Source organism: Drosophila subpulchrella, chromosome 3L (assembly GCF_014743375.2).
Source record: "Drosophila subpulchrella strain 33 F10 #4 breed RU33 chromosome 3L, RU_Dsub_v1.1 Primary Assembly, whole genome shotgun sequence".
Lineage (NCBI taxonomy): Eukaryota > Metazoa > Arthropoda > Insecta > Diptera > Drosophilidae > Drosophila > Drosophila subpulchrella.
The window spans coordinates 15718502-15743189 of NC_050612.1; the positions used below are offsets into that span (position 1 = coordinate 15718502).

Genomic DNA, 24688 nt, shown 5'->3' on the forward strand with positions numbered 1-24688 from the left:
TCCCTCAAAGTTTTGTTTTGAGTTCCAAGAAACTTGGTATATTAACCCTTGGGTGTCCAAAGGAAACCGGGTTCCAAGTGGTTCCCCAGATACTGATATCGCTGAAAATGTATGTTATCGGTTAATGGTCGATCGTACAACAAGTTCACTGCCGTTTTCAGCAGAAATAAGTGATAAATACCATAGGACTGTGTGACTGGAGGGAAAATGGACTGGGGTTGGGCTCGGATTGCTCAACTTGACAACACAAAGGGTTTATTTTTATAGATATTTTCCCGTAATTGTAGTAATCATATTGCGCAACTACAGCCAAAGCTAGTCAACAATTGCAAGCTAATCCACAAAACCCACGTGCTGTAATTACTAAATTTTCGATTACGACATTTGCGGGTAATATCAGTCGAATGTTTTATAATTAAATAAACAATGAATAATTCTCTTATATATATTTTGGGCTTTACTTTGGAGAAATTTTTGAGAACTTTTTAGCTCCTCGACCGTTTAATTTATATGCCTCGCTGGTTTTCAGCCCGTTTTATGGTTTCAAAACGAAAATGCAAATTCACCACTTTAGTTTTTGTGCTTTTGTGAAAATGCAGCCAAAAACCTTGCAGCGGAAGTTAAACAAAGCGAAAAACGAGCATAATTATATATACCAGCGAGAAATTCAAAATAAATTTTTTACAAAACGGAAGCGGAAAGGCGCTAAATGAAAAAGAGGGAAGGCAAACGGGCTAAAACAAAAAAAAAAGAAGAAAGAAAAAAATCAACTGAGGTGCGAGGGAGAAAACGCTGTGAAAGCAACAGGTTAGTTGGCTTGGACCCAACTTGTCTGAACTCCGGCTTCAGCTTTAGCTTATATTATATATAGCTTCGTGCCCGCGGTCTATAGATATAGCTCCTCCAGCATTGTTGTTGCTGATACTGCCGTGGCTGCAGTGCGTTTGCCGCATATTAAATGCGCTGATTAATCGACGCAAACAATAAACAAGGGACGGGGGGAAAAGCGGTGGGACGGACAAGAAAAACGAGGACAAGACCCGGGAGGAGCTTACACTGAAACAAAATTTAATTTAAAATCACTGGAAAAAAGTATGAAGCTAAAGCCAAAGACAGACCATGAGTTGTTAACAAACAAACATTCTTAAACGGAACTTCTGGGTAGGTGTTGTTATAAAATCTAAAGTTAAAGTTAAGACTTCAAATATATATAACTTAAATATTTATAGCAAAGTGCAAGACGTGAATAAATAGTATAATATAAATTCGACTATACATTTTATTTAAATTCTTATAAACTGTTATCCACAAACATTCAAACACTCTTAAACGGAACTTATTCTGGTTCTGGGCAGGTTTCGATATAAAATCTTAAGTTAAAGTTAAGAGTTAAAAAATATTTATAACTTAAATGTTTATAGCAAAAACCAAGAGTTAAGTAAATAATATATATTAACTATATATCGTTTTTAAATTCTTTAGAACCCCCACTTCTTTTGCTAAACAACTTAAGTATAATTACATTATAAATATACAGGTATTAAGACCGTGTTGTTTATTGTAAAACCGAAAGGCAGCAGCGAAATTGAATCATATAGCTGTAATACTATAATTTGGATTTCGGTGTACGAGAAACATGACGATGAGGGGCTGGAAATGTGGTGGGGTTTCGGGGTGGAGGGTAGTATAAATATTTGTCGCTGCAATGAGAGCAATGCACGGGCAAGCATTTCCACTTGTCAACGCACCTGACGAAGCCAACAACAAAAACAACAGCAGCAGCAACAACACAACAAAGGTGGCACCTACAAAACATGAGCCTACAGACACGAACAAAAAAACAAGTTCCAAAAGAAGCAGAAATGCAGCAGCAGCGACAATTGCTCTGCCAACAATGTTGCCGGCGACCTCTCCGCCCCCTTTCTACCCCCTCTTAACCCCTTCCTGCTCCCCCTGCAATCAGTAAGAAATGGGAGCAGGTAGAACGTGCAAGAACAACGGAGAAAGTCGACGATGAAATTCAAGAAGAAAGAAAGAGACGTGGAAGACAGAGCAATTACCAGAAGCTTTCTTGATTCTTCTGCTGCTGCCGTTTCTTCTGGCAGTCATTACTCTGGATGTTGCTGCTGGGTTTTCCACAGGTATTGCCGATGCATTTGCTGATGTTGCTGCCGGTGTTGTCGCTTTTCCTTCTCATTCTATTACTGATGATGCTGCTGGATTTATAGCCATGTTTTCCAGTGGTGTTGTAGAGGGAATTTTCACATATACTTCTGTTTTTGTTGTGCTTTATCTATGGGTGCTGTTTTTAGACATTAGTTTGCTGTTGTATTTTATAAATATATTTCGGATGTTGCTGCTGTTTGATAATTCTATGACTGCGTTTCCAATGCTGTTATGTTTTTCTTGGTTATTTCTACTGCTGCTTTTCCATCTCACATTGCTAATTCATCTGCTTTTGCAGCTACTACTTCTTCTGCTTACATTTTTGGCTTTGGTTTTGCTGCTGGCGTTGCATTTTTCATGGCCTGCGTTGCATATTTAACACCCGATGCCAAACATGTTCACATTTGCATACTCAACCCATACTCAACTCTCCTCCTATCCACCCAACCACTGTGATATACCCAACCACAATCAGAAGACAAGTTACACCAGGAAAAGAGGTGCAGGTAAGGTGAAAGAAAGAAGCAGCGACGATCTTTAAAAATTGAGATAATGCCAAAAATGGCACTCGTGCAACAAATTGCAGAGACATGTTGCTGCTGCTGCTGCACAAAGAAGCGGGGCACGAAAATAAACTGTCGCCTTTCTAAAAAACGATGAAGAAAAAATCACTTGAATAACCTTGGTACTTTCACAATAACGAGAAAAAGAAGATGTATAAAAAATGAACACACACACGAAATCGTTGAGCAACAAAGAAGAATCATTTGAGAAGGCATTACCTCTATAATGGTGCTAGAATTAAGTTCTACTTTATGGGTCACACCTCTCGTACGATACCATAAGATCCCCCAATCAATGCAAATATATAATACCGTCTATTAATTTGCGATCGACTCATTCGCTTAGCCTCTGTCCATTTTTAATCAGCACAATGTTTTCAGGTTCTCCCACTTAATCGATGTGTTATCTCAAAGTGACTAGCCACCAAGTTCGACAGGTTCTCAAGCTAATCCAAAATGAATCGTTAATTCAAGCACAACATGGCATCGATGGGTAATGATGATTGAAGCGATGACCAAGCAACAACTGGCGTTGCATGCAACATGTTGCCAAGAAAAGCAATTTACATATTTTCCAAATGGCAATCGGAAGTTCGTATTTTCACATTTTCCACGCTTAGCCAAATGGAAAATGCAATAAATCAAATGCACCAGCACTAACAGCAGCAACAACAACAACGCTTGAGTGCATTTCTTGTTTGGAGTTGGCAGCGCAAAATAAAAGTTGCAACTTTTATAAATCCCCCCTCCCCCTGCCTATCATTTCGACTCATTTTGACTTGTGTGCCTTTGCAGCTTGGCAACAATATGGCAAAGAGCAGCAACAATGGCGATAAAAAGTGAATGTTTAGCAGATAGCGAAGATGGAAATACCCTATAAATAACAAGTTTAAATATGTAGGTACTAAGTCATCTATACATATAAAACTGTTTTTATCAATCAACTCGGAGTACGAACCAGTAAAGTTAGAGCCTTTAAAACCTTAAAAAATTCCTGGAAAAAATGTTAAGTAACTTTTGTGGAATTATACTAAATTAAATCAGTATTACCAATAAAATAGTTGTTCCCACTACAACAAAATAAACGCAACTTGCTAATAGTTGCGTCAATCTAAGCCATAACATTTTTTCTTTGTGTGCTTCCTACACAGAGAAAACTATCCAAGAACATAGTTCTTGAATTGAGAACATTGTTCTTGAATTGAGAACATTCGTTCTTAAAAACCGTGTAAGTACATTTTGGTATCATTATAAGAACGAAATGGTGAGAAGAAAACAACTATTTAACAACTTTTTGATAAGTATACACTAAGGACTGAACTAATAGTTTATTTGTACATACAATGTACTTAAATACCTCCAATTCAACTTGATTCGAGAAAAAAAAACATTTTCAAATTAAAAATGCTGTTCATTTTTTGGGAACATTTTCAACTCAGATGAGAACGTCAGAATTTTCTCTGTGTAATAATATCATTTTTATGCACTGCGATCGATCGATAAAATAATTAATTTCCCACAAATCCTTGATCCCAATGAAACATACTTGCTTGGATATTAAGATTCCCCGATTTTTAAGGGTTTCCCAAGTACGAGCAACAACAACATGCTGAATAATGATGAAGATACTGCACTTGTTGTTGCTTTAATTGTTTGTTTTTTACTGCTGACTTTGTTGTTGTTCTGGCTTGCCGTTGTTGCTGTTTTCATTTGTGTAATTGCATTGCACACTTGATTGCATTCACGACGGCGACTGAGGCAGCGCAGTCGATTACAATGACGCCAGTAAAACCAGCGCCCAGCAACAACAACGCCCCCCAAAGATCGCTCCCTCTTTTTTCCATACGATATCGCTATTTCTCACTGTGCACATCGAGAAATCAGGAGCAGTTTACAGTTGAAAATAAATATATTTTATATAAAATGATCATTATATATGGACTAGAGTATCCGATTTTAATTTATTATCTAAATACCATCCTGTCAAAGCTTTTCACCTTATTTAAACCTATCAACTTAATGATCCAATAGTAATAATAAATATTTCCCAGTGTGATAATCGGGTTTCTTTCCGATATTGCCATTACTGCTGAGCCACAACAATGCAGCCCACAAACAAGATTCAATTACAGAAGATACAATATCACAAAAAATGGCCTTTAAAGAGCTGTTTTGTTTTTTCGTTGCTTTATTGTTTGCTGCTTGGCGGATTTGCCAAACAGACAGCCACAGCAATATCAGAGAAATTTCCAATGCAATTTAAATTTAAATTGCGCGGATCTACGGCAGCATGGTTTTTGAGAGTTTTTCCAAGCAATATCGGGCGCAGCTAGAGCGGCACAAAAAAATGAGGTAAAAGCAGGCACCCACAACACGCTGAACACATACAGTGGTGCTCCAAAATATATAACTTAAAAGTCTAATTAAATAACTAAGTTAGATATATTTAATTGGTATTTAAAAACAAGTTTTAAATGATTACTTATTAAAACAAATTGTTTTACATATTTAAATTATGTTTTGTTAGCCTGAATATATTATTAGGCATTGCGAAACTATTTTCTTGGCCGCAACTGTGTGAAAAATGTAAAAGCATTTTCACCCACACCGCTGTGGAACGCAAGTGGATTTATTTTGCACTGTGAAAGCTTTTGGATGCTGACTGAACAACAAATACGATGGGGGGTGGCGTTTACCTCCACCCACTTTCCCTCCCCCCTTTTTCCCGCCCACCCAAAAGACAGCCTAACGATCCACTTTTTGATCTCGTTTTTCGGTTGCTTTTCGATGCTTTTCGGTTAAATGTTGCATGCAGTTGACAAGTCGACAGCGGCAACAGCAACAGCAACAAAAATCATTTCAAATTAAACGTAATTCATGGCAAAAGAAACCGAAAATACCCAACACAAAACCGAAACCAAACCAACAAAATAATACAAAATTAAAGGGAAATTTGTTCACCGTCAACTTTTCATTGGGTGAAAGTTTTGCTCTTCGCAGATTAAGATCAACCATTCGAAATGAAACGAATTGAAATTGGCAAATTGCACAGAAACCTGAAATTGTACGATGAATGAGAGGCTATGTAATGAAAGAAACGCAAAATAATTATTTTATCTTAGCAAATGTAGACAAGGCTTAGAAGGTCTTCTGAACAAACACCTTATAATTGTAGTTAAAAAGGGTTAGTTAAAAAGGTTCTTGAAACAAAATAGGTATCTTAAATCTCTTAATATACAGTAAAAAAACATGTTGAATAGAATAGAATATATCCCAAGCCTTTGTGTTCTGAAATTTTCTTAAGCCGTATTAAAGAAGCTCCATAGATAATCCGAGGCTAAGTATATGCAATCTTTTATCAAACTCTTTCATCTAACCCCTGAAAGCTTTTCACTCCAAGTTTCCACATTCCTCTCGTAGTTGTTTATCGAGTAGAACCCATTGTAATTAGGAATACTGAATTTTTTGTTCAGTTTTGTTTGCATTTTTCCATGTGGCTAGACTAGCGAAACGACTTTGTGTTGAAGTAAACAAAATGTTGACGACCGCTTAGAGGTCGCTTGGATTTTTTTTCAGTCTGGCCATAGAATGACAACTACAACAAAAGCATAAACATCGGGGCACATAACTCTCGCAGTCGACATCGACGTCGACGTCCTTCAAGCGAACATTAGAAGCGTAACGCCAGCTGCAATGACCTAAAGTAACCCAACTGAGAATCGCAGAGAGGGGCAAAAGAGTGTTGCACAATGCAGTGACAAGAGGACGGAAGGCGGAGGGGGCGTGACAGCGACAGCCGACGGAAGTGGGCGCTTAAAATGGGCGTGGCCGCATAACTCTTCAGGTGTGTTGGTACAAGTGGGCGGCGGTGGGTTCGGTAAGTTTTCGGTTGGAAAACAACTAAGAAACAAAAAAGAATAAAGAAAAAATCACAAGTGTACTATACTGAGAAAAATTGCAAATATTTTACATTTTAAATATCATACATTTTTATGTATTGTCGCCATTTAACGACGGTCAAAAATTTACCCGATTTTCATGTTAGAATTTTTCATAAATCCAATGGCATGCAGTGTGGGAATGCAAAACGTCACTTCTGGTTTCCAGAATGGTTGAATTCTATAATCATTTACGTAACAATTTATCTTTTTAACGAGGGTCAAAAATGTAACCCATTTTCATGTTCAATTTTTTTTGTATTTCCTAAGGGAAACTTTAGTTATTGGATCCCAATTTAGACGTGGGATACCTCTATGAATTTGTGGTGGAATTCTCTAATAATCTACATTCAAGTATTTTTGTTATACGAGGGTAAAAATTTTAGCCCATTTTCATGTTCGATTTTTCCGTTTTTCCAAAGGCTTTCAGATTGGGAACCCAAAAATGGACTTCTAACTTTCATAACTTGGGTAAATGCATCCCGATTTTAAAGTGGGATACCTCTATGAATTTGTGGTGAAATTTTCTAATAATCTACATTCAAGTATTTTTGTTATACGAGGGTCAAAACTTTAACCCATTTTCATGTTCGATTTTTCCGTATTTCAAAAGGCTTTCAGATTGGGAACCCAAAAATGGACTTCTAACGTTCATAACTTGGGTAAATGGATCCCGATTTTAAAGTGGGATACCTCTATGAATTTTTGGTGGAATTCTCTGATATTCTACATTGAAATATACTTTTTTAACGTGGGTCAAAAATTTTGCCACATTTTCATGTTCAAGTATTGGAACTTTGATATTCGGTTACCTAAAATGTGGTTTAGATGAGTTTCGTAAATGATAAATATGGATTAAATTCAATAATTAACTCTGAAAATCGATTTTTTTATACCACTATAATATACAATACCGAAAACAATGTGTATTTCATAATGCAGGGTATTTTTTTGAATAACAATTTAAAGGCGCCCAGCCAAGCGAAGTTAACTTCAAATGGGTCAAACGCGGGTGCAGTGGAAAGTTAAGTGAAATGGTGATATGGTGGAGAGGGTGGAACAGTCCAGATTATAGGGGACAGAGGAGACGCCTCGAGACGCGACACGAACTGCAAAAACAACAGCAACCAAATATAAATAGCATCAGCTAACCAGGCCTCTAGCCGTCTCTTTCGCCCCAACGTTTTCCCTCTCTTTCGGTTGTGCGTCAAGTCTAACAAGTCTTCACCATAATGATCATCATCGAGAGAACTGGAACAACGACACTGTAGTCTACAGTCGAAAAACAACAACAGCAAATAAAACTGGAAAATATTTTGACGCATGAAAGCAGCGCAAATAAAATAAAGAATGGGAAAAACAACATAAATTGCAACTGAACTGGACGGCGACCAATGATTATAATCATTCACTTCACGGAGGGGGATTCACAACCAGTACGTATAGATAAACATATGGTATTACTTGATTGGACAAAACAAAATTTGAATTTTTGATAAGTAATTAACTCCCACTGTCGAATAATAGGGTTATTGAGATTTTATTTTTCAAGCTATGTATAAAAACATAGAACACCAATTGAATAGCATTATACTGCATTTTTAGCGCAGCGCTATACATATTCCTCCATAGTTTTAATTAATATTTTTATAATCATTAATTTGGCCTTAACCTTTTTCATTTTTCACTTCTTGCAAGCACAGGGTACCATATTCCCCTCTCGATTTTCATTTTTTACAAGCAGCTCTTTGGGATCATTAACAAAAAGTATCAAATTTTTGCATCGGGTCTGCGCAAAGTTCAAGCCAATCCCACAGTCAAAGTTCCCAGGCAGACCCAAATGCAGAAAAACCCAGCGAATCGTTTTCAAATTTCGGTTTCCAATGTAATTTAAATGCAAATGCAAACAGCCTGAAGACGGCCAAAGGAAATGAAGCGAAAAGGGAAAGCGTGTCAATTTGATTGAAAACACAAAATAAGCAAAACGAGTCAAAGGGGTTGGACGAACGAAAGGAAAAGCCAGCAGCAGTCAAGGAAAAATAGCACAAAATATAATAAAAGCAGCGCTGCAAATTAGAAATCGAATAAAAAATCCATTGCAACGCTGAGGAAAAATGAATAAATAAAAGCAAAAGCAGACGCCAAATGCAATGTAGATTGAGTTTCAACTTTAAGATTATTGATTCGCATTCCATCGATTTGCCCGTTTCTCTTTCTATTGAAAGGCAAAAGCCAGAAGTCGACTGTGTCCCCCAAGAAAAGCAGAAAAATCTCGGTCAAATGTGGCAGCAGCATTTGGAAAACATTTGTCGGTTTTCAGAATTCTTTCCAATTAAAATATTTTGCAAATTGAATTGCACTTTGTCGTTAAGGCTTGCGAAATATAAATTATTGCAATTCCCCGGGTTCGCAATCACATTGAAGCTTTTAAATAGATCACTCAGTAATCATTAGGTGTCTGATGAAACGTTTCATTCATTTGCATCATACCCAAATAAAATATTTCAAATATTTCTGGTTTAGGCTAATTTGAGGAAACATTTTGATTTTTTGTTTTTATATTGCTTGCATGGGCAGAAATAGAATGTAATGCTGTCCACCTGCAGTGGGAATTTCTCGTTTAATTTAATTTCGTTTGGTCTATGTTTGTGCCTCATTATTAGCATCATCATTATCGCATCCATATTCGTGTTTGCGGTTCTGCTGGATTTGTCATTGTTGTTTTTGCCCACAATGACGATGACGAAGAGGCGAGTTCAAGAGTGCAATGACATTATTATATCATTCCGCCATCCCTCTGCCATGTATTATGTACACTAGCAAAAATAAATATGTATTATATGATGATGATTATATGTATTAAATTGAGGAAGGAAAATATTCAGTTTGAAAACTTGTGCTGATAACACAAGTCAACAGTATTCCATTCAATCAAAAGGCAATATAAATGCATTTTATTTTAGTACTACTTATTGATAAGGATAGTTCACATTTGTTTTTAGCAGCTGTGAGCGAGATAACGATGGTCGCAAGCCTCCTTCTGTGAATTTCAACTAGCTATCAGTTAAGTCGGCAGAATTATTGTTTCAGTGCAATTCTCTGGGTACGTAGGAAAATTTAGAAAATTCCCTTTGTAATCGGTTTGAAGTGGACATGAGTTATGGGTCGTGAGTGCGACACTTGAGTGATGAATTATTCACCCCGCCCCCGTTCTGTTTAGCCTCGTTTTTAGCCGCCCAACCTCATGGAAAATGAAAACAAGCCAATTCCAATTGGGTTGGTCTGCCCGCCGTTGCCGTTTGTGTTCGGTATTCGGTAATATAAAATATGGATCAATCGATGCAATATGAATTATGGCTGGAGCAGGGGGCGAGGGAGGAATTAGCTTTTGCTTTCGCCTTTGCAGCTTGATTGGTTGTTGGCCGGGACTGGCGTGTTCTAGTTAATGTAATTGACACGCCTCTTTTGCCATGGGCCTTTTAAATTTTTCAAAACGAATTTTTCAAAAGTTCGTTTCGCCACGTAAATGAGAGAGCGAGAAAAGTCAATAAAATCGCATAAATTCCCAAAAAGATCGTCCAAAAGAATAAAACAGGGTATGCATTTCAAAGCAGATATGTTGTTTGCCTTCTTTTTTGTTATCCATTTTGCCATTGCAATTTTTCCTGCCCTAATTGCCTCTAATTACATCTTGTATTGAATAATTTTGAATGAATTGAGGTGTACGAAAACATTTCATTAACAAGCCGAGCGAACCAACCAACGACCACACGACGTATGCGCAATAAAAACACAAAATATTACTCATACGCCATGGAGAACGCATAAAACGCACGAAATGTGTTTCATTTCAGGCAACAGCCATAAAGTCGAGCCAGCAGAAGAACCCGACGCGGCGAAGAACAACAAAAGGCCACATTTAATGTTATGAGCCGCAAAAACGCAAAGAAAACAAGTTCAAAGACCCGAAAGGAAGCCAATACCGAACACCGAAGATCCCCCTTATAACGAACCCCTTATACCCATAAAAGTGGGCGTGAAAGTTTACCCCCGAAAATAGTCCAACGGAAATGGAAACTTCAAGTCGAGAGCTAGAAATTCAAATGGAATTATAAGCATATGGCATGACAGGAAGAAGAAATAGTTCTGAAAAGGGTAGCAAGAAGGCCAAGGAAAACCCAGAAGGATGAGAAATTGAGTGGCTAGCAATAAAAGCCCATAAAAAAAGGAAAATTCTTCATAAATTAACATAAAAATGAACCAAACACAAAAAGAAATGCAGGCAAAAGTTTCTGAAATTTCATACGAAAGAAAAAACCAGCATAATGTGAAAATAGCAATAGAAAGAGCTCTGCTCATAATAGTCAAGTAGCCAATTCTGAGAAAAACCCAGACAAAACAGAACTCGGATAGCCAGTAATAGTAAAAGGAATGAGGGCAAGACAAAAACCCAAACAAAATTTGAACAAAACAAAAACTTCTTGTTTTTGTTTGAGGCGAGAACTGACATTGGGCTAGGTTAAGGGTATGATAAAAGGGGGTGGTTGGAATACACCATATAGACAGCCAGACCCCGCTGACATCACTGCCTCTATAGTATAATCCATTTTTGGGGTGGCTCAACCAACCAAGCCAATATCATCCACAACTGCGGAGTGAGTTTATGTTGCAACATTTCGCCGAACGAATGGTCAATGACTAATAGAAGAGGAAAGAGCTGGCAGCCCCATAAAGTGGATAGCAAAAACAGAAGGACATCAGCTGGGGGAAGTTCTTAGTCGAAGATGGAACACGCTTATGCGATGATAAAGCTGCCAAATTATCGAAAGGAAATTACTTTTAAATTGCTTTAAGTTAGCGTATAATTGGACTGTTTCCAAATCAGGTACCCATTCGGTGACTTTTTTATTCTCTGCCGGCAGTCTGTCGACGCACGCACAGTGTACTTGTAAAATAAATATGGTTTTTCAAAATATTATATTTGATTAGAGTGAATCAAATCCCCAATGGGACGCTGCCGACCGCAGTTATAGATACAAATCAGTTCATAACACATCCATATAAGCACAAATAGAACCTGTGCATTTGCTTATTAATACAGGTTTATTTTTAAACCTATTTAAATGGTCCCCTGCAGATGAGTCACCTGCACAAAGGCAACCCTTTTTGGGACAGGGTATGCAAACCGTTTCGCAGCAAATGGAGGCAGCGAGCAAACAAACTCATGGGGAACTATGACTCAGAGACGCAGTCGAGTACAGCGCCCAGGGGCGTGGACAAGGGGGGTTATAGCAAAGGGGGGGAGGGGGGACAGACAGAGATGAGGGGCAAACGACAAGTTTCACTTGGCTCGAGTGGGCTGGTGGAGAAGTTTGGCGCCGTCGACGTCCGTTGTTGAATGTGAATGTTGTATGTGGGCTGACAGTTGGCAGTAGTTACACCCAAGCCCCCTGTGCCACCCCCTTCTCACCCCACCCATGACCACCCCCTCACCAATTGCAAACTGAATCGGCACAGAAAACCAGAGAAAGACAGACAGCGGCGAAGGCTATTAACATAATTCATCATCACACAAATAAGCATTCATTTAATTAATTATACAAAAATGTAAAACATTAAATTCATAAATTATACAAAAATGTATAATTAATGTTTGAGCGGTTGTTATTGTCGTTGATTCCGCTTTTTGCACTTATTAATCAAAGCCAACCAGCAGTAAGTGAATAGTGAATTCCTGCCAAGAGTTATGGAATATTTTCAAACGAGTTAAGTGAGAAGAGCTGTGTAATTTGTTGCAAAGGGTGGGAAAAACGCTAGGAGAAGAAATATCTAATTTTAATTTGTGCACACAACTGTTTATCTCTGCTTATCAGACCTTATTTTGCGCTTTTATTATCAGTCATAAACAGTTCTTATAGATAACCACACTATAGAAAAACCACTATATGACCCTATATATCACTGTTTGCATTGCAATCAGACGAGTTTTAAAATAGATTTCTACAAATGGAAAAGTTAAACTCAGTGAAATCACTGAGCGGTGAGGAAAATAATTTCTAGGCGCCACAAAGTCAAGTGATTTAAAGAATAAAAAAATTAACAGCAGAAAAAAAGGAGTGTAAAAAAAAACAATTACATAATAATGAAAAAAAAAACAATATTAAATCATGCGTGAAATAATATTTTTGATTCAATTTTGTCAGATGGAAGTGAAATAATGTTAAAGGGAAAAAAAGCTCTTGATTCAATTTGACAACATAAAATGGGTCAAATTATAATATACCTTTTTCAAGAATAAACATAAAATTAAAACAATTGCCCCACTCAGCGGTCAACAGCAGCGAATAAAACAAGTGAAATGCGTGCAATGTCCAAAAAAGAATCGCAAAAACAAGGAATGTAAAGCAGAAAGAATATTTTCAACTTAATTGCCCAACCAGAAAACAAGAAAAACGAGCACGGTCACCTTTTGCCGCCCAAGAGACGGGGCGAATTTCATTTTAAATATTTAAATTTGTGTAATAAGACAAGAATAAATATGTGTGCGCCGCCTTAAAGGCAAAACAACCAGAAGGAAAAAGGAGACCAACCACAATGTTGCCTAACTGCACTTTGCCTGCACTTTTTTCTCGCTTTTCTTATCTGCATTTTATGGACGAGTTTTACAAGAGAATGTTTGCCTTTTTCCCCCCGGTTTTTCTCGGCCACAAATTGCAGAAGGGTAAGTGGATGGGGGCCCACATTTCTGTCGCATAACTCTGCCGTGTATTTTTTATGTTTTTCTTTTCTTATTTATGCCTGCCAACATCAACAACGTTGAAAACGTCTTTTTACACATTCAATATTTTTATTTTGCTGGCTTTTCTTCGGGCATTTTTAGTTGAAACGCTTGAGATGCACAATTTAAGATTGAAGGAATTGGGCGTGGTGGTTTAAACAAAAGTTACACAAAAGCAACAATGTGTATTGCCAAGAAAATTATGATACAATGCGATAAATGTAAAAATAGGCATTATATATTAGGTGGTTTATCTTAAGCAGTCTTTATAGAGCCCAAATTCAAAATTCTTACAAAAAAAACTTAAAAACCTTGAAAACCTCCATAATTTCCAATCTATGAAGCACATCCGATTACATAGAAACGGAATCAATAAATTAAAGCCAATATTATTATAAGGTTTTGTGTTCCTCGAATCAGACGATCCACACAGCCTTGGAGGCTAAACAAAATTGTCTAATCCAAATGTATCTTAGTATCAACTTATATCCGCATATCAGCAGAGAATAGTGTTTTTATTTGTTAGAGAAAAAAAAAAAGATAAATAGAGACCCAAAAAATTAAATTTCAAAACGTTTGCTTTTTTGTTGCCTTGTATTTAACGTGTATTATGTGGAACGCCCCGGCACGAACGGATAAAAACAACAACATCGATTAATAATAGCGAGTAAAAAGCAGTTGAAAACTTGTTTTGGCTTCAAAACGTAGCAAAAGGCAAATAGGTATAAACAAAATAGCGAATGGCAAAACAGCGAAATCTCCCATTAGTCATCCAATTTAGTCCCAAAGCAACAAAAATTTCCGACTACACACCTGTAGAAAGCGAAAAGCACAATAATAACAGGTAAACTACAGCCAGATAGTTCGATAAGCGGAATGAATACTATAAAAAGTGAAGAAAAAATTGGGAAAAGGGAGTAGAGTGTGGGGTGGTCGAGCAATTTCTGGATTTCAGCTGCTAAGCCGACAGATTTGGCAAATTAAGCTCCGAAAAAAGGCTACAGTGAGCCCCCAAAGAGTGAGACAATGGTATGTTAAATTGATACTGAAAATTGTAACATATGGAGTAAAAACTGCAGGGAGAAAGCATAGAAAACATAGTCTTTCTCCTACTACACAGTTTTCTCTTCAAGTATTCCTGTAGGCACTATTTGAGTTTTCATACATTTCCCACATTTCCACTTTTCTCGTTTTCCCATTTTCCCCTCCTTGCCAACCATTTTGTTTATCTATTCCCACAGCGAGGAAAGGATTTTAATAGAAACTTCTCTGCAGGGCGTCCCAGCATGCAAAATGGAATTAGCAAAAAGCGATGAGAAACGGGGGGAAAATTGCGAGGTCTATATAAAAATTGCACTCAAAGAAAATAGCCATATAGGTTTAAAACGTATTTTACACAAAAAATGTAAATAAATTGATATAGATTTCCGAATTATACAAAAAAAAATTCCATAATAAAATAATAAGTAGTTTTTAATAAAAATCCTCAATAGTGTTGAATGTTTTTAAAAATTAGAAATTAGAAAAAATGTTTTCAGTGTAATTGGGAAAATACCCAATCTGGACAAAACAGGCAAATAGAGGCACGTGTTGCGGTGGTTTTTCCTCTCTCCTGTCAACGCAGGATGAAAACGTATTCGAGCTTTTCTTTTTTGGTGTAACCCAAGCCGCTTTTGACGTTGATGTCGGCTTTTTTTCTGCAGCCTTTCAACGCCCGCGCACAATTTTGCCGCTTTTCCTGCTGTTGTTGCTTCTCAATTGACTTTCTATAATTGCGTTTAATGTGTTGTGACGGAGGCAAAGGCACCACTAGGTCCACCCCCCAATTACAATCGCCACCCGATCCGAACACCCATGTATCCTATTCTATATGTGTAGACCACCCTCACCTCCCGGTGAGCTTGTTGTGTAAGTCCGATAATTCTATTTCTGGGCCTCGGTGTTTTCTGCATTTATTTGTGCTTTTCCTCGCACCTATCACACTTTGCTGCACCGCCCCACACCGCCCCCTTTATCTAGCCTTGGCTTAAGCAGCTTTGATATTATTTAATTTGCTGTTACAGTGGCTGCTCGATTTAAATTATTCCCCTATATTTTATTTTACAAACTCTCTTATTTTTGTGTGAGTGATTTGCCAGTTCCTGTATACTGTGCGTCTCGGCAGACTGCCGGTAGAAAATAATCCTACGCCCACATACTTTGTTCGTTGGGCATTATTAGGCATTAAATTTATTTATAACTTTCATAGAAAAACACCTAAATCATACCTCACTGTATTTAATTTTAATGCTACTTTCATTCATTTCTTTCTTCTACGTAAATTTCTCTCTAATCTCTTTTTTTCCTGCTCTTTGCTTTGCGTATTCTGTCGCTATGTAAATTTTCGTATAAGTGGGTGGTGGGTTGTTATTTTTTAAAGGTGTTTTGAGGTGGGTGCTAAAATAAGAGCCGGCATGGGGCGCTGCCAAAAAGTTCTGAGAAATTTCATTAAAATTGATTGATCGAAGAAGAAATTGAAAGCGAAATGAGAGAGACATTGATACGGCAAGCGGATAAAGAGCTAATGTTAATTTCAAACTTAATTTAATATTTAAATGCGGCTCGAACAAATTTCATTGGCTGTCGACAAATTCTTAACTTTTCCCTTCCCTAATTTTGTATTCTTCAAGCATAATTTCTCAACTTTCTTGGGGAAGAATGGCTTTCATTGGGGCTTACTGTACTTTGGGAACCACCAAAAACAAATCTCGGCTCATTCCCACAATATTCTCAATGTATCTTTCTGGTTCTCTGTTGATTTCTTGTTCCTTTCTGCCTGTGTTGATGCAGTTTTTCGTTTAAATAAAAGAGGGGAAAATGGAAGGGAGGTGTCAGATCTCTGTCCATTAACACTTGTTAACCCAATTTAGTCTCAATTTCCATAGACGACATCGCACGTATCTGTATCGGTAACTGTAAAAGTATCTGTATCTCTGTGTCTCAGTATCTGCTGGAACGTTGTGGAATACAATTCAAGTAAAAGGCCCTGCATTGTCACACGCACAGATACACACGCACACAGCAACACACAGCGAACAGACGGGCAATAAAACAAGTGACGCAGACATTGACAGCCCGCTCTACAATAGCAGCAACCTCAAGGTTTACCGCTCTACAGTTTAAAAGGGGATACACACCTGAGGTCAACCTCATAGCAGTATCAATAAACAATAGTACAAATAGGTTAATATACAAAAAAAAAAACCGCATATTTTAACCTGAAGATTAAACGAATTAGCAATCATGCGTTAACGCGAATTCTTGAGAAAATTAACGCATACCTTACTACGGTTTAAGCCGATTGTCCGAAGGCAAATTGTATTTAAAAATGGTAAAACAAAAGTAGACGTGAATTCTTTAGTCTCCCTTCTGTGTTACATTATACTGGCCGCAACTGTACAGAGGGGAGTTGCAAAAGTTAAGCTTTAAAAACAAATTGTGTTGGCAAATTTTCTTTCAGCTGCTTCTTGCCACGTTTATTGTTTCTTCTTGTTGTGTTTCGAGTATTTTTTTAATAAATTTTTAAGTTGACCTCCATTTGCCGCCGTTCCTCAAAGCTGCTCACTAAAGAGTGGAGACTCCGAAAGAGTAGAAGAGGAGATGGTGTTTAATGGCAAATTAAAGCTGCTGTTTATTGTACCCTTGAATTATGGGACCCAAGAGTATTAGCAATCGACGGCTTTTGTGAAGAATAAATAAGAAAGAAAAGCAAACAGTATACAATTTATATATTTATTACCTAGAACTTTTAAGTTATAGCACTCTTATTCGATAATCGCCTTTTGGAATGCTCTTTCTTTAGGTACCAGGTATCTCTAAGTCTACTAACGTATACCCACTGGTCTCACTTGTTTTTCGGGGACTGCAAACTCAATTAAAACTGCCAACTGTATGCGCAATGAACGTCTACAGACACGCGAAACAAGTTCTCAGGCTGAAACTGGTCCGATTTCTCAAAGTTGCTGCTGCTCTGCGAAGATCTTTCGGAGCAACGAGACTCAAACCCAAAAATGAACGAAAAACAACCGAAACAAAGTTGAAATCAATGTATGTACTTCCATAAGGAGAAAAAAGCAGCTGAAATTCATCTAACCGTGAAAGAAAACCGACTCGGCAACAGTACACAAAGTTCAGATCTCCCCGGGAATTATCATATTCGAATACATCAAATTGAAACTCACTTAAAGCACCTCGTGGGGATCATCTAATGGGTTTTTTTTGTGGCTTACCTGTAATAAAAGAGAACACAAATCAAATTAAAATATAGAAAATTACAATTACACTTTTGCATTCATCAATTAATTGAGTTACTAATGATGGGATCGTGAGGGGAATTGTGTTGAGTTCGTTATAAGGAAACTGCAGTTGTATTTTAAAAATTTAAAGTGGATTTTCGAAATGTTTATATACGAGTACACCAAAATAAAGAGCTTCTCTGCCTGGCCTCGACTAACTGACCCTATCCATCATATATCAGCAAATATTACCCACGTATGACAACACCAGAAGTCAAATTTGGTGGCATGTCAGAAATAATTGAGGGAAAAGCTAAGCAAAATAAATACACAACATAAAGATAATTTTTTGCCCGTCCTCTTTAATCTACTTTATCTATCTGCCTTCTCTTTTTTTACTGCTGCCTTGCGTTTTGGTTAATTGAAATGTTTGCTATAGCCGACTTGAGCTGAGTATCTGTATCTGTGTATCTGTATCTGTATCTGGCAGATATATACAGTCATCACGGACAGCTGTCATTTTCACGAGTTTCCCTGAGTGGCGGACCCTTTAAGTGCCCGCCCAACCCCAGTCTGACCTTCTCGAGTTTTGAGTTATAAGAAAACAATTTTCATTTCTGACATTGATTTTAAGGCCCTCGCTCTTCGATCGCTGGATCCTTAAGTTTATCAAAATATTCACTGGAGAGCCATGACTATATTCATGAATTTGCAGCGGGTCGGTGTCGTTAGCCATTTAACCATTCCGAAACGAAAAATAAAATACGAATCTGAATTTTGTTTACTCGTTTTGCTGTTTTCGACATTTTGTTGTCTCTGCACTTTGAGCCTACGTGATGTCTTGCATGGAAATTTCATTTAGATTTCTCGTTCGTCTGTCTTTTGTGTATGTTTCTCGTCTTCTCTTTACATGTCAACCGCATAGCCAAATATATTTTCGGTTGGCACAGAAATAAAAGCTAAATCAATTTGATTTAAGTTTAAAAGTTGACTAGTTTGGTTTTTTTTTTTTAATTTTTATATTCCAAATATATACCTACACAGAGAAAATTCTAACGTTTTTATCTGAGTTGAAAATGTTCTTTAAAATAGAACGACATTTTTAAATTAAAAATGTTTTTATTTTGCTCGAATCAAGTTGAATTGTACAGTATATCTCACCAAAAAAAACAAGGAAGAACGCTATAGTCGAGTACCTCGACTATCAGATACCCGATACTCAGCTAAAGGGACCAAAGGAAAATGGAGATATGCAAGCAGCAAATGCGCCACCTACCGGCGGTAGACAGATTTAAGCGTTGTGGGCGTTAGAGTGGGCGTGGCAAACTTTTTTTAGATCAATCGATAGGTATTGACGAGACCAATACATTTCAGTTAACATTTTTTATCTAGCATAAAAATTGTGGGCGCCACAGATTTGGGCGGTTTGTGGGCGTCAGAGTGGGCGTGGAATATTCGCGTAACAAACTTGCGCTGCGCTTAAGCCTACGGAATTTAAATCTGAAATCCCGTTTCTCTATCTTTGATATTTTCCGAGATATCCGCGTTCATATTTACGATTTTTTGAAGTTTGTGGGCGGTTTGTGGGCGTTGTAGTGGGCGTGGCGAACTTTTTTTTGGGTCAATCGGTAGGTATTGATGAGAACAATACATTTCAGTTAAAATTTTTATTCTAGCATCAAAACTGTAGGATCCACAGTTTTGGGCGGTTTGTGGGCGTTAGAGTGGGCGTGGCACTCTTTTGAAATAAACTTGCGCTGCGCAGGAATCTGCATGCCAAATCCCAGTATTGTAGCTCTTATAGTTTTCGAGATCTCAGCGTTCATACGGACAGACGGACAGACGGACATGGCTAGATCGACTCGGCTAGTGATCCTGATCAAGAATATATATACTTTATGGGGTCGGAAACGCTTCCTTCTGCCTGTTACATACTTTCCGACGAATCTAGTATGTATACCCTTTTACTCTACGAGTAACGGGTATAACTATTAGCCCAGTCAGTAGTGTATACTTATACTTTATTGTTAAATAAACTCAATTTAACTTTTCTCTTCTCACCATTTCGTTCTAATATTGAGAACTTTGGTACCAAAATGTAATTATACTGTTTTTAAGAACGAATGTTCTGAATTCAAGAACAATGTTCTTGGATATTTCTCCCTGTGTATTATATTACTTATAATTTAAACAGCTTTAACCACGGGATTATGTCTAAGCCCTAGTGGAATTTGAAAAGGAAATCCACAAGAATCATCTGAGTTTTAAAGCTGAGAAAAACATGAAAAATTCATTTGAAACTAAATTGAACTTCTCTCGACAGCAGAGAGAAAAACAAACGCAGAACGTGTCAGAAAGGGACTGATTGACATGTGAGCTTTGCCCTCTCGTTCCCCCATAACCCCGACTCGCTCTATCCCCCCCTATACCTATATATACCCTTCTCTGTCGCTCTCTGGGGCTTCTGATGCGTGGGCTTGGTAGAATGTCTTTGAAGAAACCTTCGCTGCTTTTGGCTTTATTTTCTGTGTCGCAAAAGGGAACAGCGAAAGGCACGCACACACAGACGCCATTAACGTATCACATAACCAAGTAGCTAGAGAAGAGAGCAGAGGGGGCAGAGAAGAAAGGGGGGCCCAGAAGAAAGGCGGGCGGAGAATAGGGAGCCGTCTGTGTTTTAATGAGAGATGCACGCGTGTACCAATTTCCCTTTAGGAGTTCGTTTTGGACACGTTCGACAAATGGAACCTGTTTGTTTTTGGGAACCCAGACTGTTGTGGAACCTGCTCAGGAGATTGTTCTCAGCCCATCCAGGCAACTTTTTAGGACCGGGTGCTACTGGTTTTCCATACATTGTTCTGTTGTGATTACCCCACATTAACTTATCACACTCACGATGTCATCTCTAGAGTATAGTATAACGGTATCAGGCTGCAGCAGTGAAAAGCGAGCAAAGTGAAAGACTCTCGTTATTAAAGATGCCCAAATGAAGAAGCAGAACAAATGAGAACAGTAGCAAGGCAAATGGTAAGTAGCCCACTGCTTTAAATACCCTTATGGTTAAAATTCCAAATCTATAAAGATTTCTTTATTATATTGGATCATATATACAATAAAAAGGGGTTCTCTTTATAAGGATTTTAATGTTTTCAGGAAACAATGATTACAATTGAACCCAACTAATGGCTAATGAGACTTATGGAAAACATTAATCTTTTATAGACTCCTAAACGATTTATTATTATTATTAATTTTTTGTACCATCGTTATGGAGAAATCAGAAATACCCCTAGGAAATTCAAAAGCAAAGGAGAGCAGACAAGGCGCACCGGTTATATGCAAGTGTTGGTGTGTATCTGTGTGTGCCGGGTGAAATTGCGAGGAGAAGAACGCCTACACTGGCGCAGAAGGACGGAGAAAGGGGGAGAGAGCAGAAATAGGAGACCTGAAGACTGGGCTGGGTGCACAGCTGCCTAAGCTCCTTTCACCCACTCAAACTCAACGTGATCCCCAGGAGAAAAGGCGGCGAGGAAATCTTCTGCGGGGTTAGGGCTCACAGTCAGCTAAAATTATTAGCAACCGACGGAGATTTATGGGCGAAAGTATACGTACAGCTGGCAGTATGGAAAAGGCAACAAAGTAAGCGGAAATTTTTTGATGCCGCTGATCGACAGACAGGCAGTAGAAAAAGAAATATGCGGATAAACCGCAGAGGAAGTCGAGAATGCTGAGCGAGAAGTTAATTAGGGCAGAATGAAAAGACACGAGGTGGGAAATGCACGCTGGGAGAAGAAAGCTGAACTCGAAATCACGGAGATTTTCACCTACTTTATAAGAAAGTTATACCAAGGTCCCATATCGAATTAAAATTTACCCTAAATTACCTTAGATTACCTTTTGTTTGTTTTCCTAACAACAGCTCACCGCCAAAGCTTCCTAAACCTTGTTTACGCCAATATCATGGATATTCTCCACTATCTAAGCCAGAAATTAATTACCAACTTTTCCAACTGATAAGATAACAGAAATAAATAACTAGCCAATGACAGCCGGGAAATCAACATGTTGATATACCAAAAACGAGCTATGTACATACATGTATGTATGTATCTTTTGCCAAAATATTCTAGCCAACAAACCAGAAATAAAAGAACCACATTTCCTTATCAAAAACCCCCGATAAAAACCCAACAAAAATGTAAAAAAAATATTTAAAAGTATTATCTCGATTAGTGGCAAGCCAAACAAAACCAGATAAACAATTCGCAGAAGGAAACGGAAAAAAATATGGGGGGAAAAATTACCGAAAAAGAAAATAATACAAAATATTCCATATTCCAGCCACACTCTGATGACGACAACAAGCGAACAGGGCGAATGGGAACAGCAAACAACAACTGAAATATTTTTATAAGTCGCAATAAGCGAAAAATAAATAAACCGAAAGAAATACAGTCAAGTAAAGAGGCGGAGCAGCTCAAACGCGAAAACTTAGATTGGGAGACAATTGGGGTGGTAATTGCGTCCGCTGGAATTTTCAATGAGCCGGGGAAATACGAAGGGACCTTGTGAGACATCAAACAATACTTCATGGTAGTCATAAAGCCCGTAGAAAATGCGAATAAAGTAAGGCAGTCGAGCTGCAGAGGAGACCAAAAGCAGTATCAACAAAAATTTTAGAGGGATTATGGGAGGGAATTTCTTCAAACGCCAGGACAGACAGACATGTTCGAGCATGCAAACGTAGTAGCAGATGGCGTGAAAGAGTATGAAAACGATACAGAACAAAGTCTGGGAATGTCCACAAACCCAAAAATACAAAACAACGACAAAACCATGTGAACCTCGTTCTCACCAAAAAAATTAAATAAAAATGTTGCCATGGCGTCTATTGTGATTATCAACAATGAAAAAGGGGAGGCGGTGAGAGAAATCGGGTGATAAGAGGCCCCAGAAGAAGCAGAAATATGGCACGGCAACCAATAATAATAAATATTGCGCCTAGTATTTAATAACAACAGAGTATTTGCCCACAGCGCGTGTGTGATAACGATAACTCAGCAAATCAAGCGATTGTCACAATAATCGATTGGTGCTATCAACTACGGAAAGGTGCAATCAAACGGGGGAAATTGAATTCGCAAACAGTCCGTGATTCACCCTTATAGCTGCACAAAAATAAACAGAGCCTGGCAAGAAGTGGCACGATAACTTTTGATATCTGATCTCAATTAAAACGATTACCAAAAACCGATAAATCTAAATTGCGTCATATCGTTTATAAAAAGTTAAACTAATCATAAATAGGGTTATTCCTTTTCAAATAATAGTTACCTCTAACAAACAAATCTTTAATTCGAATAACTGTTCTGATATAATTGCATGTTGATATTATTTAATCGAATATTAATCGATTGCCAAAAACCGATACTTCTAAATTGCGTCATACCGTTTATAAAAAGTTAAACTATTTATAAATTGTTTTATTCCTTTTTAAAGTCCCTGTAATTATAGTAATCATCAACTCAAAACGCCTGGAACTTTAATTCGAATAATGGTTCTGATATAATTGCATGTTGATATTATTTAATCGGAACTTAATCGAATTTTTAATTGATAAATCCAATTCAAAGAAAGCCCTAGTTTTTAAATACCTTGTAAGAGTGTCTAAAAGTATTATTTAATCGAATTTTAATCGAGTTTTAATCGAATTCTTAATCGATTTTGATTGATAAAACCAATCCAAAGGAAGCCCTAGAGTTATCAAGTACCTTGAAAGGGTGTCTAAAAGTGTGCACAAATTTTAATATGATCCAAAACAGGACATTTCTTTCTTCATTGAATACTTTTAGACACCTCTTTAATTGATTTCAAAACACTGGTGTTACCCTAATAAGCTTAAAAACTCACCTGTCTGACGTTTCCGCTTGCTGGCTGCTGCTGCAGTTAGCGATGATGGCGGTGTTGCTGCTGCCGACGAGGTCGATGTTGCAGGTTGCCTCAGCGGGTGTTGCTGCTGCTGTTGACGCGTCCCGTCCGCAGTTGCCGTTACCGTTAGATCGCCGTAGAAGGACGCCGCCCTCGATGATATTCCCGCTCCTAATCCCGGACAGAATCCGGATCCCCCGCCCCCGGCAACGGCGTAGTCAACGAAATCGGACGCTTTCGGCTGGTGGGACGTTTTCATTGGCGCATGCTATCCCGCTCTGGCTTGGTCGTCGGCTGTCTCCCTCGCACTCAGTTGGCCTGCCCTTGCATTTGGGTGTTGTTTTTTGGGTTCCGCTCCGCCTTTTCCGGCTCCTTACAAACTATGTTTGTACAAAACGTGGTAATCAAGGGCGAGTTTCGAGTAACCTCTTTGAAATTTCAATTTAATTTCAATATTTTAAGATTTATTTCTGAGTAAAATTTTATACGAAGAGGATATATTTACAATAATATACTTTTTTCAAGACAAATACAATTTATGCCAAATTAAAAGAGAATCTGAAAGTAGAAAGAGTGAATTTGACCATTAGTATGTGATTATATTGTATTTGAATAAAATTCACCATAAATCACGTACCCAAAATAACATACAAACACTCGCACACCTGCCCCGCAGAAATAGATTTTTATTTTAATTAGTTTTTGGAAAATTTCCATTCAAATGTGTATGTATGTTGTTCAAGAAACACACAAAAATAATATAATCTCTCTAAAAACAGTCAATGCTCGTTTATACTAATTTCCAAGACACTAAATTAGATACTTTAAGGAATTTCATTTAATAAGCTATTTTTGCTTTCTAAATAAAGCGCTGGCACAAAAAAATAACAATTTATTTATTTTGAAAACCCAAATTTCCCATTTCCAGAGTCCACTGTAATTTATTATGTTTTTTCCACTTGATTCAGCATTTAAACTACGCAAAAAGCGCTGCCAAAGAGAGGAAACTATAAAAACAAGACAAACAAATTTTTGGTGCCG

The 24688-nt window shown here is 37.7% G+C and overlaps 1 protein-coding gene across 3 annotated transcripts in view; it reads right to left on the reverse strand.

The window, feature by feature from the left end:
* Positions 1-24688, reverse strand: part of LOC119555181 (homeodomain-interacting protein kinase 2) — a 41446-nt gene that overhangs the window by 11349 nt on the left and 5409 nt on the right. For 2 of the 3 annotated variants that reach the window (XM_037866431.1, XM_037866432.1), the window contains exon 2: positions 23630-24205. In XM_037866431.1, coding sequence (XP_037722359.1) covers positions 23630-23906 — 277 coding nt within the window. In that variant the 5' untranslated portion in view covers positions 23907-24205. Of the gene's footprint in view, positions 1-2060; positions 2267-23629; positions 24206-24688 lie in introns of those variants that run through there. The other variant, XM_037866433.1, reaches the window with a different exon arrangement.